The 17,652-nt window shown below is 34.6% G+C and overlaps 2 protein-coding genes across 3 annotated transcripts; one reads left to right on the top strand and one right to left on the bottom strand.

Annotated features, from left to right (window-relative positions):
- Positions 1–285: 285 nt before the first annotated feature.
- LOC139898765 (probable xyloglucan glycosyltransferase 12) lies at positions 286–4,184 on the top strand. Its single transcript, XM_071881532.1, has 5 exons — positions 286–1,005; positions 1,460–1,768; positions 1,844–2,134; positions 2,656–2,769; positions 3,337–4,184. Exons 1-5 carry the CDS (start codon positions 286–288, stop codon positions 3,955–3,957), a joined length of 2,055 nt encoding a protein of 684 aa, XP_071737633.1. The 3' UTR covers positions 3,958–4,184.
- A 6,069-nt stretch (positions 4,185–10,253) lies between these two features.
- Positions 10,254–13,087, bottom strand: LOC139898764 (transcription factor bHLH74-like). 2 transcript variants are annotated; one of them, XM_071881530.1, is made up of 8 exons: positions 12,558–13,087; positions 12,267–12,476; positions 12,104–12,169; positions 11,946–12,014; positions 11,437–11,508; positions 10,860–10,994; positions 10,702–10,783; positions 10,254–10,627 (listed from the first exon to the last, which is right to left on the bottom strand). In XM_071881530.1, the coding sequence occupies exons 1-8, from the start codon at positions 12,867–12,869 to the stop codon at positions 10,602–10,604; spliced, it is 972 nt and encodes a 323-aa protein (XP_071737631.1). In that variant the 5' UTR covers positions 12,870–13,087; the 3' UTR covers positions 10,254–10,601. The 2 variants fall into 2 exon arrangements, with proteins under 2 accessions (XP_071737631.1, XP_071737632.1); XM_071881531.1 differs by having other exon boundaries at positions 10,254–10,624.
- Positions 13,088–17,652: the final 4,565 nt, after the last annotated feature.

Genomic DNA, 17,652 nt, shown 5'->3' with positions numbered 1-17,652 from the left:
TAAAATAAAAAATATGTGCAAGCTGTAAATCAATTGAAAGAACCTACTTTCTTCTTCTAGTACTACCAACACCATCACTTCATTCTCTCTCTAAAAAACTCAAAATTTTCACAAAAAACATGAAAAAACACACAAACACACACTCAAATCACAATGCTGCTGCAATAAAGCTTAATTTTTTCTCACCAATATTCAAATTTTAAACTTACCCATTTCATAAATCCTAAAACCCATTACTACATTACCAAAACCTTTAAAATATATCATTTTTTTTCCTAATAAAAAATGTCGTTTTGGTGGCGTAAAGAAACACACAGAGGAACACCGGTGGTGGTAAAAATGGAAAACCCAAATAATTGGTCAATGGTTGAGCTTGAATCACCATCAGAAGATGATGATTTTTTAAACGACGGCGTTTCACAAAGACACCATAACAAAAACGCCAAACAATTAACATGGGTTTTACTCTTAAAAGCCAACCGTGCCGCCGGCTGCATCACCTCCATTGCTCCGGCGACTTTTTTCTTGGCTTCTGCCGTCCGCCGCCGTCTCTCCGCCGGCCGTACCGACACTGCCCCATCTTCCACTAAATTTTATTTTTGTATAAAGTTATTTCTTTGGGTTTCAATTTTACTGTTAGGGTTTGAATTAGCTGCTTATTATAAAGGCTGGCATTTCGGAGCTCCGGATCTTCATTTACAGTATTTGTATACATTAACAAATCCTTTTGCTTTTAGGGGTTTTTTTGATTTGATATATTCAAAATGGGTTTTAATTCGGGTTGAATATCTTGCCCCACCACTTCAGTTTCTGGCAAATGCTTGTATCTATCTGTTTCTTATACAAAGTTTGGATAGGTTAGTGCTTTGTTTAGGTTGTTTTTGGATCCGTTTCAAAAAGATTAAACCCATTCCAAAACAAACCCTACCCGATCTTGAATCCGGTGGTAATGATGGATTTTTCCCCATGGTTCTTGTTCAGATCCCTATGTGTAATGAAAAAGAGGTAATTTTTCTTCATTATGCTACATACCCATTTGCTTATGTGTGTGTAAAAAAAAAAAAAAAAATTTACACGTACCCAATTTTTATTTTATTTTGTTTCGGTTTAAAGCTTGAATCTTTATATGCAATAAAATTGTTTTTTGAGGCACCCATTTGGTAATATGCCTGTTCTTTGTAAAAAATTTTAAAAAATATGTAGGGTTCATACCCCTTTGCTGCTTTGTGTAAAAGTTTGAATTTTGTTTGTTGGTGGTTGTTTTTTTTCTTTTCTTTCTGAATATATGCTTTCAAGCCCATTTTCAATATTGTTCTGTTTGTATTAATAAAGATTTAATTTTGTATACTGTTTTTGAACATTAAAGATACCCATTAGTCAATTTGTTACCACTTTTAAAAATAATCTTTTGATTTTCATAGGGTTTACACAACTTAATGTTGAACTTGTTACCGACCAGGTTTATCAGCAATCAATTGGGGCGGTGTGCAATCTAAACTGGCCAAAATCAAAGATTTTAATACAAGTTTTGGATGATTCCGATGACCCCACAACTCAATTATTGATCAAAGATGAAGTTCATAAATGGAAGAACGAAGGTGTGAATATTGTGTACAGGCACCGTGTGATTAGAGACGGTTATAAAGCCGGCAATCTCAAATCGGCTATGAATTGCAGTTATGTTAAAGATTATGAATTTGTTGCTATGTTTGATGCTGATTTTCAACCTAATCCTGATTTCCTTATGAGAACAGTTCCTCATTTTAAGGTATTTCCTTGTTTGCATAGCTTGTATATGTTTATAGTATACATAATTTAATGAGAATTCGATGGGCGTTTGTAGGATAATGAGGAATTAGGATTGGTACAAGCGAGATGGTCCTTTGTAAACAAGGATGAGAATCTGCTAACGAGGTTGCAACATGTTAACTTAGCGTTTCATTTTGAAGTGGAACAACAAGTCAACGGCATATTCTTGAACTTTTTCGGGTTTAATGGGACAGCTGGCGTTTGGAGGATTAAAGCGTTAGAGGATTCTGGTGGTTGGTTGGAGAGAACCACCGTTGAGGACATGGATATTGCAGTTAGAGCTCATCTTCATGGTTGGAAGATGATCTTTCTCAATGACGTTGAGGTACCTAAAATGAACTTTAATCCTCTAGATTGAATGGATTTGTCTGTCTAATTGTGTACCAAAGAACCGAATTTGGGCTTCTATTTTGGGTAACAAACATATTTCACGCCAGAAAAACAATCAAAATTTTAACACTTTACGATGACCCGTTTTGATTGTGGCGTAGCAGTGTGACTTTTGATGGGTTGTAATGGTGAGTTTCAAATTTGAGTGTCAAATTGTTATGGAAAAGTTTTGAGTTTTATGATAAAAATATGATTGGGAGTTGGTTGAAAAAAAATTAATTAATTATATAGAATTGAGGTGTCAAATTTTTTATTAGGTGTCACATCTCATTTTTGCTCGTCTTGTAATGAACTAATGCCCAAAATTCGTTAGAAGTAACGCCCCATTAGGGGCGTCACTCCACGTATTTGCCAAAAAAAAAAAAGAAAAATTAACGCCAGGTAAGGAGACGTCTTATATGTAATCACCGCTTTGTTTATCGGTGCTAGATTTTAATATAATGTTCATATTTTCAGTGCCAATGCGAATTACCCGAATCATATGAAGCTTACAGGAAACAACAACACAGATGGCATTCTGGGCCCATGCAGCTGTTTAGACTATGCTTGCCTGACATCATTAAATCAAAGGTATGTACTTCTATTTATTTCATATACAAGTAACATAGTTTGGTTATTTCTATTTTGGGTACAACTTTTTATTTTTTATCTTTTTTATTCTCCATACAGCTTATCTAGTCAAAATTACTATGTAATAGTAACTTTTTCCAAATTAAATTTTTTTTCCGATGTGGCACCCAATAAAAGTCGGTGACCAATTTAAAATGAGTGACTGATCAGTACACACTAAGATTATCCGTACACCACTAAACATGCATTATAATGTTGTATTGTACAACTCTATGACTAAAGCAATTTTAGTGGGAATTTTGTTGGGTCCCCATTTAAAATGCATATTCTTTGAAATTACATAGGGTGAAAACAAGAGTAACCAAAATCAGATTAATAAAAAACTACTCCGTATATTATCTTCTATGTGCAATAAATCAAATATCGTATCATAAACCTCTTTTTTGCTGGAAAAGCAATGAACTTTATATAGAAATCAAATAATCAATAGGCATAATCATATCATAAAGCAATTGTTTAATTTAATTTTTATACTTTATACTTTATATTTTATTGTTGTATATGCAGATTAGCATTTGGAAGAAATTAAACATGATTTTCCTATTCTTCCTACTAAGAAAACTGATATTACCGTTTTACTCGTTCACCCTGTTTTGCATAATTCTCCCAATGACAATGTTTGTACCCGAAGCTACTCTTCCCGCTTGGGTCGTTTGTTACATCCCCGCCACAATGTCGTTTCTTAACATCCTCCCGTCACCAAAGTCGTTTCCTTTTTTAGTTCCTTATCTCCTATTCGAAAACACAATGTCTGTAACCAAATTTAATGCCATGATATCAGGCCTTTTTCAATTAGGTAGTGCGTATGAGTGGGTCGTCACCAAGAAATCAGGCCGGTCCTCTGATGGTGATCTCGTCTCGTTAATTGAGAAAGACCCGAAAGAGAATCAACGGGCCGGGTCAGAACCCGATTTGGAGAAAATGGAACACGAAATAAAACAGAAAGAGAAAAAGAAGAAGCATAATAGGATCTATACGAAAGAGTTGATGCTTGCGTTTCTTTTGTTAACTGCTTCTGCAAGAAGCCTTTTATCGGCTCAAGGAATCCATTTTTACTTCTTGCTGTTTCAAGGGCTGTCGTTTTTGCTCGTGGGGTTTGATTTGATCGGTGAGCAGATTGCGTCATAAAAAGGTTAATTTCTTAGTTGAATATGTACACGAAACCTGGGTTTTAGTAGATAAATCTTGAACCCCGAAACCAGAATCAGTTAACGCTGCGGTCCCATGTATTATGGGATTGTTTTGTTGTTTCTATTTGTTTTTTTTTTTGGATCCATTCTTTTGTAAGAAGTGGTTTATATGTTTAGCTGAATCTTCGAACATGGAGGTTATTCGTAGCCGTGTATATTATTATTTAGGGAGAGTGTTCTTTGTTAATCGAAATTCGATCTTTTTTTCGTTTACTTGAATGTAATCTTAATGTCGTTTTAGCCGTTAGTGCACATCTACACGGTCAGGTTTACACATGAAATTCGACAGTACACATGAGTAACATATACTAGACGAAGTATATGAATTTACAGCTTCAACCGTTTTCATGATTTTGTGTTCTCAAAGGAATAAGAGAAGAGTAAGGTGTGGTCGTAAAGATAAAACCGTGAGACATGTTTAAACTTTGCGTTCTCAACGAAGTGTGTTACATCAACGTGAGACATGTTCAAACTCTGCGTTATCAAACGGAGTGTGTTACATCGAAGGTGAATGTTGGATAATGAAGTGTGTTACATTACAAGTATAAAGTAGTGAAACTAATATCTCTCATAATGATTTATTTAGTGAAACTAATATCTTTCACAATAAATTTTTTTTTTTTCAAAACCAGGAGATATTTTGTTAGTTGATTGCTTTAGCTTTGAGAGGCGTAACATGTGATATCAGAGCCAGTCTTTCGGGATGCGACTCGTGCATCTCCTAGGTATGGATCCTTTGTATTGTTTTGGCTCGACGTGAACAGTCATGATTTTAAGTTGGAAAGTTTGTAACAACCAGTTTGACATTATATAAAGAAAGAAAATTAAATTTCCTTATAAGTTTAAAGTGATGTTTAAATAATATCTTTCACTGTGATTTATAATTAAAACATGAAGATATTTTATTCGTGTTAAATTTGTATTTGGTGTGCAAGTTTGTCTATAAAAGAAAAATACAATAATATTCTGTTAGTCGATTGCCCCTTCCTTTGAGGTCGTTGGATATAATAAAAACATATACTAGTATAAAGCAACATTTTAGTCGAACTATATAATAAAACCATATTTTTGTGTGTGTGATATTAAAATCATACTAAATTACTCAATATGATATAGATGATTCTATGGAAACAAAAATATTGGAACGTAACTTTGGTATACAAGATCTACAACATCGACAACTTGGTTGTATTAAAAGTGTGTGACTGATTTTATGATGCCAACTACTTTAGCTTGTGGTTGGTTTTATGAAAGAATAACTTTTATAACGTGAGTGATCTTGTGATGACTCACGACTCACGTTTTGCTTGATGAATTTGAGACTCTGTGACACTTGGTTTTTTTGATATCGACAGTTCGACGGTCATAGCTGCTTGATAAAACTGAATTAAATAACATTGAATGATTCATAAATTATAATCTGAATGATTGAAAGTCTCTGAATAAATTTGGTTTTAAATGAAAATAAGTTGTTTAATAATCATTTGAACGAACGATATTGATTGGGTAAAATTACCTTATTAACGTGTTACGTGAATAAGAAAATCAATAGATACTTGTTTGTTCAGTTTTCTAAATATAATTTTAGAGAGATATAACAGAAAAATTGCGGACTTAATCGTTAATAGAGTGTTTTATCTCTGATTCAGCATCATATGTCATTCAGATGTCTGAAACAAACGCGTTTAACGTGTTACGTGTATAAGACAATGCCAATAAGTTCATATATTTAAGAAAAAATTACGTGGTTAGTCCATGTGGTCTATCCTAAATAACGCGGGTGGTCCATATACTAATTTTTTTTGACGTCGTTGTTCGTTTGCACAAATTATGTTGGTGGTCTCTATCACTAACAATTGCTAATTTTATACGTTAATTTAAACATGTAGAATGCGTGAGAGGGTATTTTCTTCGCTTCAATTATCCATTTCATCTCTACATCCACTTCACCCAACGAAAAATCATTTTCTAATTTCTTAACTTCCTAACATTCAAAATTAAAATAAAAAAACATAAATCAATCAACGATTTTCTTTTCATGTTCCAAGATTCATAATCCTTAAATCGCAAAGAAAAAAAAAAAAAAAAAAAAAATTCCATCATCCATTAAATTCTTCATCCTAGCATAATTTTTAAACCCCAAATCAACAAATCACGATAGCTAAAAGGACAAAGAAATTAAGTTATAGTTCTTAACATTTAAAAACATCAACACATGTACTCCGATGAAGAAAATTTAGAGGCAACATGCTAAAGAAAATCTTCCCTATCTTTCTTAAAACAGTAAAAGGATCTTGAAACCCAATGCGCTTGCCGTTCCTACGACTCCCACAAGCTGACGCACTTCTCCTACCATCACGTCCGTTCCTTCGGGGTTTGAGAGAGCACACCTTCTTCCTCTACCCCTTCGGGTTCTTTCAAATTTGGAACACGACCGACTGCTGGTACTTCTTCTGTTGTAACAGAACCCACAACTACCCTTCGTACCTCCGCCCATCCCATGACCAACCGCTGATCTCAAACGGGGTCTTTAATACCCAATTTAGTTTTAAACCACTCTGCCACGTCGCACCACTCACTATTCCCGCCTCAACGGTTCAGGCTATGTGTGATCTAAATTGAAAAGCAGTCCCCCGTCCTGTTTTCCAATAACACGCTAGAGCTTGTTCTTTGTCTCGACCGCCTACGAACATTGTTGCTTTATTACAGCTGTACCGCCACATATTCGACAAACAATGTCGTCTTTATAGGTACATGGGTCGTTTTGTTTCCTTAAGGTTTTCGCAACAACTTGGACTTGACTTTGACGAAACATTTTGTCATGTTGTCAAACCCGTTAGATGTACTCTGATGTACGCAGCCCAGCAGAATTACTCCCTGGCTGTTTTCAACCCATCTCTTACCACCACCAAATATTCGCCCTATACGGGATTCGAACATGAGACCTCTTGCAATGAATTCAGGGCCCCAACCACTAGACTATCTAGTAATGGTTATATATTTACAACTTAATTGTATACAACCTTAATTTATTTATATATTACAACTCTATTATACATATTCCTATTCATACCATACCAAAATGAATAATAAAAATAAAAGATTTGTTTTTGGTTTAACGAGAATTCATTTGGGTCCAAACTGAAGGATGAAAAAACCAAAACCAAACCAGGTATTTTATTTCAGTTGGAACAAAAACCATACTAAAGTGATTTAACCCAACTAACCAAAATACTTTTGGATCCGGTGATTATCTAGGTCAATCAGTTTAATGAACACCCCTTTAATGAGTTTCCTCAAAATAATTTTATAACACCAAAGTTACGTTAATGGTGCATCAAAAATGTAATTTTATGCATAATTGTGTCACTATGTCAGTACGTTATATGATGACCTATCAAGATAGTGCTTCAAGGGCCAAGACACCCTACCCATTAATGCCCAACATTACATATATACTAACAGACACCCCTGTTTTGGTCGTTCAGGGCCAAAAAACAAAACCAAACGACAAACACAAAACCAAAGTCAAAAAAACTTCCCCCCAAAGTTTTCATAGTTTTGGTCGTTCAGGGCCAAAAAACAAAACCAAACGACAAACACAAAACCAAAGTCAAAAAAACAACTTCCCCCCAAAGTTTTCATATACACTAACAGACACCCCTGTTTTGGTCGTTCAGGGCCAAAAAACAAAACCAAACGACAAACACAAAACCAAAGTCAAAAAAACAACTTCCCCCCAAAGTTTTGACAATATGCAACTTTACCCCTTAAAACAGGGGTGCAAAATGTAAAATTATTATTTTACTTAACAGCCTCCACCCGATTTTTCAAATACGCATATCTTCCCGCTCGGTGCGAGTTAAATTTTTCCGAAACCACCGTTCAGCTAAAAAAAAAACTCAAGAACCCAACGGGACTAACTACACGCAAAACGGACATCGTTAAAAAAACACTAAATAACGGGCCCTATATTCTCGCTTGGTGCGAGTTAAATTTTTCCGAGACCACCGTTCAACTCGAAATAATTTTACGAACACAACGCGACTAACTATACGCGAAACGGATATCGTTAAAAAAGCTAAAAATTTCGAGCTCTATTACATACATATACATACACGTCCAACAAACAACTCAACTATCAAACAACGTATATTCAAATTCGACCGCGCGTCGAATACAACCGCAGCAACGCGCGGTCGAATTTTTTCTAGTTAAATATAATATAGAAGCCAACCACTATGTTAAGGGTCAAGAACGTTTTACTAGTTGACATCTAGATATAAAAGCTTCACTAATAAGTTATTACCCGTATAACATAAATAAATTATCTAATCACTCTAACCCACAAACACAAGAAACTAAACTCATCCTTCTAGACGAAATTGTTTTTCAAAACATATTTTAGAAAAATCAATTAATTTCTATTACACAGATTCGTTTTCTCAATAAAAAACCTATCAACAATAATAAAAAATTGTTTTTCGTTTCACGAGAATTCATTTGGGTCCAATGTCAAGGATGAAAAACCAAAACCAACCCAAACCAGGTAAATTATTTCAGCTGGAACAAAAACATACTCGAATAACTTAACCCATCTAACCTAAATATTTTTGGATCAGGTGTTTATCTGAGTCCATCAGCTTAGTGAACACCCCTTTTATTGAGTTACTTCAGAATAAATTTTATTGCACCAAGGTCATCTTTATTAATACAAACTAATGGTGTATGAAAAATAATTTTGAATGCTCAAATTTCAAAGGATAAATCGATTAGATCACGTATATCAGATTAACCTAAATAAAAAAAAATATTCTGATCACTTTAAGACCGCTAGTATCGGTCCGCCGTTGGGGGCTGCCGTTGGGCCGCCCTTGAAGGCCGCCGATACTAGCAAACCATGATTGACTCCGTGATGCTATCCCCGTACTCCACCAAGTCGTTGCCAAGCAAAAACAAGGGCGGAAGGTTTGGTGAAATTTTCGAACGTTGCATGCTTTTTCAAAGAAAATTGCAGGTTTACGTTTGAGTTTTCAGTGTGCAACGGATAAAATTTTAAAATTCCAATTCTCACGTATATATATACTGATATTAACATAAACATACACACTACAATTCTCACCACAATATTTCTTTGACTCCATTCCATTCAAACATAAACATAAACATATACTGAAGTGAAACATCTACACTCATACAAACACACTGATCTGCAATCTCATTTACAAACATAAACATAGATGACACGTTTAACATGTTCGATGGATGTATGGTACGGGGGACAACTAAGCAAAGTTTGGATGATGTATCTGGACGGGCAGTGCAAGTCGTTCGAGTCACTAGATATCACCTACTGGGACACGGGGCGTTTGTTCTACTACATACGTGAACATGTTGACTTCGAGGCCTCGGATTTTGCTTGGGTGATCCAGAAACCGATAGGTTTGAATTTATCACGACCGAAAAAAAATGGCAAGAAATTGTCGGGAGAGCCTTACTCAAATGCAACCGAATCGAGTTGTACTGTATTGGTATTTGGACCTGACAATTCAACACCCGACCTCATCCTCACTACCCGCACAACAGTAGCAATGAGGGTTACGTGAGTGACGACACGATCGGGTCGTATTAAAGTTGTTTTTTATTTTAGGACTTTGTAATGTTTTTATTTTTAGGACTTTGTAATGTTTTTATTTTTTATTTTTTTAGGAATTGTAATGGTTTTATTTTTATTTTTAGGAATTTGTAATGTTTTTTATTTATTTATTAATAAAACTGTTATTTTTACAATTTTAATTGTTATATATAAGTTAATAATATAAAAGTTTAATATAAAAAATAGAGGTGGAACCAAGTGATGGGTACATCATGGATGTTAGCAGTTTATTGGTTGGTTAGTGATGGGAAGAATATGTTGATGTGACATTGATGTGACAGTATTCCATGACGAACCGTCATGGTTAAGAGTGGTCTAACCCACAAACAGAAAAACCAAGCCTAGGAAACCATCCACTTTACTCAATTGAAGTGTTACAAAAGCCACCACCCTCTTTTTAACCTCCAACACAAACTGTGAACAAGACTCATCATCATTTAAAAATAAGTAGACAGGAACAAAGACATTGCTTCATTTGAAAGTGAACTATGACCAGCATAGTTATGTCTTAATGTCTTATCTTCTGTTTTTATCAAAATTATCAACACACAGAACATAAAAACAACTAAAAACCTTCATTCTCATTCAAATACTACAAAAAATTTGTCATCAAATAATATCATAACCAATCAACACTCTTTACAGCAATTTTTTTTTCCCTTTAAATCTCCCAAAAAATCCTAACCAAAACGCATATTCCATAACCAAACCAAGTCCTGTTTTTTTTTTTTTTCTTTTTTCCTTGTGCCTGTTTAATGTACATGGTTTGTAAAATCTCAACGAGTCATCTTCTATTAAAACTCGAAGAACAAACAGTTCGGATTTGCGTAAAAACCTATACAACTCATCTTTTCTACTCAAACTTTGATCTGCGCGTCAGTAGTTTTCCGTTGGAACATACTTTTAATCAATTCAAGTCCCACGCTCTAAAGATCCATTTTTGCTCGTCCTGCTAAATGCGAAAACGCCACTTGTGATTAGTCTTAAATGAATCGTGTTATTCAAAAAGAATTATTAAGCGATTACCATTTGGTCCAAGATGGTTGATTCCTGGATTAGCGTCAAATCCCATTTGAAGAAGGTTGTGAAGATCGTTATCCCATACAGGCTATATGATTACAAAATGTTGCAAGGGTTAACATAAAGAGAAATTAGAAAGATACTAATATCGAAGAAGATGGTACCTGAGGATGGATAGGATGCAAAGGTGCAGTTGTTTGAATACCAGGCAAGCTTCCATGCGGATAAGGATGAGATTGCGTTAATGTCGGACCAAACCCAAAAGCGGGATTTGAATTGCCGCCCCGGGATTGAAGAATCTACACATACGCAAACCATTGCTAGAAGATGGATCATTATAATCAAGCGGATAAGATTTTCTGGTTACTGGAAGGGCGGGTCTTTTTTAAATAAGATGTATGTGGCCTAACCCGGGGCCTTTTTTTTTATTTATTTTCTTTTGGTGAAGATAATGATAACGATAACTTTATAACGAACGGAACCTTCATCAAATATGAATTAACTAACAAAGACACATACAACAAAACAAGAAATGCGAGTCCCGAAAATGGAAAACGAGCAAACTAACTGCACAAGCTATCTAGACCCGAGCCTCGCGCAAAACCAAAATGTTCACCTATGGAGATTCAAACCTCTTGAAGGGCATCACAAATCATGATAACTACATTGCAGTCCATTTGGCGGGTCCCATTTCCATTTACTAACAATGAAAGTAATTGCAGTTAAAAAGCAGGAACTTACATCTTTAAACATAAGGCGGTCAATGTCAACATTCATTTCTGGATTCACAGTCGCAAGTTTCATCGATAAAAACTGCAGAAACAAAGAGAAAAAAAATAAGACTTTAGCTAAAAAACATTACTCAAATCATTAGTTATTAGGACTAAACCACGGGTTAAGTTGAAAGATTGATCATTCAAAGCAAATATGTTAACTTTCATAGCTCAAGACACTAGAGATGTTTTAGTATGATCAAAAGGGTAGTTTTTAAACACAGTTACATAATTTACTGAAATGGATAAGTTATAGTCATGGAAAATTAAACAAAAACAAATGATCACATGGTTCAAACAATATGTCCATATTTGTATAATCTACCACCACACTAACATTAAATGGAGATAATAAATTAACACAATTAATAGGGTATGTGTGTATACATAAGTGTTTATGTAAGCCACTTTGTGATATAATTTTAACATATAAAAAAAAAAAAAAAAAAAAAAAACTAGAAAAGGAAATGAACATACCTCCACCTGTTGTTGAAGTGACTGAACATAGTTGATAATTTCATCAAGCATTACTGCTTTTCCAGTTATCTTTTACCAAAAATAAACACCATTAATCAAAAAGCCATAAATAATAAATAAACAGGTAAAAATAGTATACAACTTGTTGGTTATTTTACCTTATTGCAGCCAGGAACAAGTTCTTGAAGCAACTTCATTCTCTCACTAATTCTTTCTCTCCTAACCTGAATAAACCAATTACCAGCCAACATATATTCAAGATTATCAACATTCAACAAAAAAATTACATTTTTTTTACAAAAAAAGGCACAAAATTTATACCCTTTCAGCAAGACTATGACTGTTGGTAGCCTGACCTCTTTTAGCCCTAACATGAATGTAACTATTATCTTTACCACTATTATCAGAAGTATCTTTTACTGCTTGTTTTCCAATTTGTTTCCCTCTTGAATCAATTCTTTGTTTCTTTTCATCTTTCTCAGAAGATTTATTATCACCAGACCCATCATTTTTTTCATCTCTTTCAACATTCTACAATTAACAAAATACAAAGATTATTACTATATGTTCAAAACAAGATCAAGATTCAAACTTTATGCAGTAAAACAGTACCATATTGGTGTTGACAAAAGGATTGACCATTTCTGAAAAACTCCCACTTCCAAAAGACCCAATCTTGGATGGAACTAAATCACCAATGGCTGAACCAGATTGATGATACTGATTATGGTTTTGATGATGTTGAAGGTAAGCAGATGACCCACCAAAATTCTCAAGCGGATCCCAACCCGACCCGAATAGATTATTACCTGACCCACTTGATGATTTGTGATTAAACATGGATCCTGAACTCATTTCACCTCTATACTGATAACCCATTTCACTATCATTATTATTGTTGTTATCATCCTCTGAAGAAGCCATATATATTGCTATGAAATCAAGATTCAAGAACAAGAAATTACAAAAGTAAAAAAAGTGAAAACAGCACAGTAGGATCTATGAAAACTTAAGCTAATATAGGGGTAAAGTTGAACTATAATAAAATAACAAAAGAAAAAAAAGTTAGGTTTGACCAAAAATAGACTTAGGGTTAGAGTTAAACTAGTGTCTACTCATTATCTTGCAAGACTCAACAAGGAACAAAATGGCAGCTTTACAGTACAAAAGATAGGAAACTAAATACTCCTCATGAGAAAGAAAGAAATCAAGTGTAGCAGGGCATAATATCTTTACATTTATTTTATTTTTATTTTTATTTTTTATTTACTCTTTAAAATGAAATGCAAATGCCATGATGTGATGATTATAAAGGATTAAAAGTGAAAATTATGTGTAACAGACAACAAAGTGTTAAACTTTCAACAGAGCATAAAGTAAAGTAATGTAAAGATGGAGTGAATAGACAGTAGTTGTTGCAAAACTACAGCTTGCTGTGATTACTATACCTAAATTTAAAATTAAAAAACAAAGAAGATTCCTTTTTCTGTTTATTTTTCTATTTTCTTCAATACAGTAACAATAAAATAAAATATAAACAAACCCCACAAGATTCCTAACCCAAATAACAAATAAGAGTAAATTGATTCTACATCATCAACATTTTAAAGTTTGAAACAAACAATGAGGAATGGGGTTGTTTCTGAGACTCAAAAGTGGTTTGAATTCAACAAGATAATATTAATTGACACAGAGACTGTTATTATAAAAAGACAATATTTTGGTAAAGGGAATCAAATTCTGATTGAATTCATGCAGAAACTATAATGGGTAAACATTTATGCCTGTTATATGTTTTTGGTGGGAATGGGTCAAGAAGTATCAAATGGTAGATTGGAATGCTATTTGTGCAACTGCAAGCAAATGCAAAATAGCAACAATGGCTTGTTTTTGGAGGCCTATTTCCTTTTTAGGATTTTTTAGTACACTACTTATTTTTATCTATATTTGCACACTAATATTTTTTTTTAACGCTAGTACGGGATCATCCAGAGACTTAACCATGTTCATCTCCCGCAATTGCATAACCCGCCCCCAACTGCTGCCCAGGAGGAAAACCCGGCCTAATCCGAAGGAATGGCAGTAAAACCTCCTCACCACTGCCACCGCAACACGATATGCGGAAGGCACCCTTGGGTAAAATTCAAGAGTCAAGGGGCAAGTTTGTGTGCAATGCTGCACCCCATGAGAGTCGAACTCCTAAACTTTCGCTAAGAGAGGAAGGGCACTACCACGTGAGCTATAACACAAGGTTATTTGCACACTAATATATACGGACTATATCTTAAAATATTTCTCCCTCTCCATTGTATTACAAGTATTTATTATTGACTTTTCAAAGTTTTTCCTTATAAATTTTGACCGTATATATTTTTGTTCTTGAGTTATATATATCTGTTGCAAAATTATATGAACAAAAACACATTTAAAACGCAATTCATTCATATAAATTTCATCAAATATTATAAAACACAAATAAAAATATATAGAGTCGTTAACAAAGAAAAACTTTGAAAATCAATAGTGAACACTTCTAGTGGAAAACGTGGAGTATTACACAAGATCGTATTTGAAACTTAGTGGTGTAAGAATGAAAAAGTTAAATTGTGGATCTTTTTTTTGGCAAAAAACAGGAAGAACTTTCATATAGATATGATGTAAGACTCGAATAATTATTGTACAGAGGTATAAATAGGGTACATAAAGTGTGGAAGGCTGTGTGTAATTAAACAGGAGTCAGAGTCTGTTCAGATCCTGGTGCGCGCCGCGCACTGTTAAGGGGCGCACTTCTCCAGCTGGCAGATTCTGTTACTTTTAAATTAGATATTTTAGAAGGGCTTTTTGGTAAATTCACTTGGGGACGAGTTAAAGGCCACAAGATCAATTGATGGAGTGTCATAACTCCATTTCAACTACCTTCATCTTTCTACTTCAAGTTTAGAGTGAGAAACCCATTTGAGAGAGAGAAAGCTCAAATCAAGAAGGAAGAAGTTGATTTCGGGCCAAATCGCGTGTATTAAAGTTGTTCATCTAGTCACTAGCTACGTTGTGGTTGTGGTGGTAAGTTCTAATCTTGATTTCCTTAGTTTAATTTGTCTAAGGGTTAGGGTTTGGGTTAGTGATGAACATAAAGCACATTGTTGGTGATTTTGGGGGTTTTTGGGTAAGATTGAGTCATGAGGACTCAAGAATGAGTAACCTAGGGTTTCAAAGTAATAAATGGTGTTATTGAGTCTTAAATGGTTAGTTAATCACTAGCTCACTTGTGTTGTTAGTGAAAAGTGTTTTTGGGTTCACGGTTGACTCGAAACGGGCCAAATGGGTAAGTTTGACCTAGCGGGATATATTGGGTATGAAACCACCCTAGATATGTATTGATGGGAGTCTTAGAACCTTATTCACTAGCTTTTAGTGATTAGTTGAAGGCTTGGACCTTGATTGTGTGATACTAGTAAAAATGGGTCATAAATACCCTTGTTGGGTCATAAATGCACTAGTGGGGTTAGTTGGTGTAAAATCCAACTTGTTATGTGAATTAATTGGGCAATAATAGTATTAGGTGACTCGCTTTGAAGGTTACAAGTTATTGTTGGAAATCTCATCAAGACGATAAGGTGAGTGGAATATATATGTATGTATATGTATGATTTATTTTCCCGTATTAATGGTATCACATAGCCGTTTTGTGACTCTAGATGTGAGGCATAGCCGTTTTGTCCACATTTGATAATTGTGCGCATAGCCGTTTTGTGTACAAGGTGTGAGTATTAGCTTATCTATACTCATTGTTAGGACCCCGAAGTTGTATAGTGTTAATGTGAAATAAGCTTAAATGAAGGTTCCTTAGAAGAGGGCTATATAAGGAACCTAAGTAGTCCTAATTAGATAGCCATTGCATTGTAACCGAGTTCTAGAAGCTGTGGAATGTAATTTTACCAATTCTCTCTAATACCGAGTCTCATTCTTACATACCGAATCTCTCTTTATCTTATCATTTCTCTCAATCTCAACATGATCTGACCTATCATTTGGTATCAGAGCTTCCAGGAAGTGATTCTACATCACTATATCGATCCAGAGATTGTAGATTACAGAATCTGAATACTCTCGGTATTTTGAATCACATTCGGTATTATCGAATTTGATAATCTGACGTTCAGATTCTTGTGATAAGTTCAGCGAAGGTGCATTAGGTCTTTTAGAAAGAGTTTCGATCATCATTACAGCTTTTTAACTTCAATTATGGAGAATCAAGTTGATTTTTAGAGTTTGTGGCTAAAACTCTCGGTATTGCTTAATTCAAGCTTGATTCTGGATTTTTGTGAAGATTTAAGGATTCAGTTGTGTTCGTGAGGTGTTAAATCATATTTCTGACGGTTCAATTTCTTCAATTCATTAAGTTTTGAAGATTTGATCAACACTCGGTATCGTAACTGTCATACCGAGTCTGCTTCATTACTTAAATTCATCTTAAGTGTTGCAGATTGTGGTGTGATCGTGATTCTATCACATTCGGTTTAATTATACGCAGCTAATTGGTGTGGTTTGAGAAAGGATTCTGTCATATTTCTAAGTTTTAAACTTAGACTCGGTATTGTCAACTGCTACAGTTGACATTCGGTATCCTATACTTTCGGTATCTTTGATATTTTGTGTGATACTAACTTGTTTCCTTGTGCAGCAAGGTTACAGAATCTAATTCAAAAGGATTGAAATGAGTTTGAACTTCAAATTCATACAGAATCTGACTACCGAGTCAGATACAGAATCTGAGTTTCTGTATCACTTAATCCATTGTTTTAAGTGGTTACAGGCTACAATTCTTGTGATTACCGAATATATACTGAATCTGGGTGTGTCACTTGTATTTCTGATCAGTTTCTTATACAGAATCTGATATATAGAATCTTTACCGAATATGCTACAGTACCGAATCTGATACAGAATCTGACATTCTGATCAGATTGTTGCGATTTTTCATCTTAGATTTGTGTAATACAGAATCTTTACCGAATCTACCTCATTTTCAAGATGTCTACTCAAGATACTTTGATTATTGGATCAGATTCCCGTCCTCCAGTGTTGTTTGATGGCAAGTACACTCAGTGGCTTCACCTTATCACTCAGTACATAGACTATAAGGGTGAGAAAGCAAAGTACATTTGGACTTCTCTGAGAGATGGTCCAGTTGTTGATTATCATCCGGATACTGGTATGCCAATTCCAGTCTATGAACTTTCTGGTGATAAGCGTGAGAGAGCTCAGGGTGACATAGAGGCAAAGAATATTGTTATGCAAGCTATCCCATATGAATTGTTTGAAAATGTTGATAGCAACACAACAGCAAAAGATATATGGGATGAGATCAAACGACAGCAAGAAGGTTATGACATGTCAGACGTTACTAAATTGAATAAGGCTCTGGGATTCTATGAAGATTTCAAGCAGGAAACTGATGAACCACTCAAGGATACCTATCGTCGTTTCAATGGTGTTCTCAATGAGTTGAAAAGGTGCAAGATCATAAAAGTAAATGCTGAAGTCAACATGAAGTTTCTCAAAAAGCTCAATGCTGATTGGCTTCCTTATGAAACCATTGTTCGATCTACTAAAGAGATTGAAAAGTTGACTATGCATGAGCTTGTTGGAGTTCTTATGCATTACCAACCTGAAGTGTCTAAACTTCAAGAAGGAAGGAAAGAGTCTT

The sequence above is a fragment of the Rutidosis leptorrhynchoides genome, chromosome 3 (genome assembly GCF_046630445.1).
Source record: "Rutidosis leptorrhynchoides isolate AG116_Rl617_1_P2 chromosome 3, CSIRO_AGI_Rlap_v1, whole genome shotgun sequence".
Lineage (NCBI taxonomy): Eukaryota > Viridiplantae > Streptophyta > Magnoliopsida > Asterales > Asteraceae > Rutidosis > Rutidosis leptorrhynchoides.
Note: the sequence above shows the minus strand (reverse complement) of the source record. Positions and strands in the feature narration are given on the sequence as shown.

What these genes read in the sequence shown, in the direction of transcription:
- LOC139898765 (XM_071881532.1), top strand. Translation starts at nt 286, where the DNA reads ATGTCGTTTTGGTGGCGTAAAGAAACACACAGAGGAACACCGGTGGTG. An exon ending in CTATGTGTAATGAAAAAGAG is followed by an intron (nt 1,006 to 1,459) that starts GTAATTTTTCTT and finishes GTTACCGACCAG; the next exon opens with GTTTATCAGCAATCAATTGG. An exon ending in CTGACATCATTAAATCAAAG is followed by an intron (nt 2,770 to 3,336) that starts GTATGTACTTCT and finishes TTGTATATGCAG; the next exon opens with ATTAGCATTTGGAAGAAATT.
- LOC139898764 (XM_071881530.1), bottom strand. Translation starts at nt 12,869, where the DNA reads ATGGCTTCTTCAGAGGATGATAACAACAATAATAATGATAGTGAAATG. An exon ending in ACCGCCTTATGTTTAAAGAT is followed by an intron (nt 10,995 to 11,436) that starts GTAAGTTCCTGC and finishes GCGTATGTGTAG; the next exon opens with ATTCTTCAATCCCGGGGCGG. An exon ending in CAACCATCTTGGACCAAATG is followed by an intron (nt 10,628 to 10,701) that starts GTAATCGCTTAA and finishes TTTCGCATTTAG; the next exon opens with CAGGACGAGCAAAAATGGAT.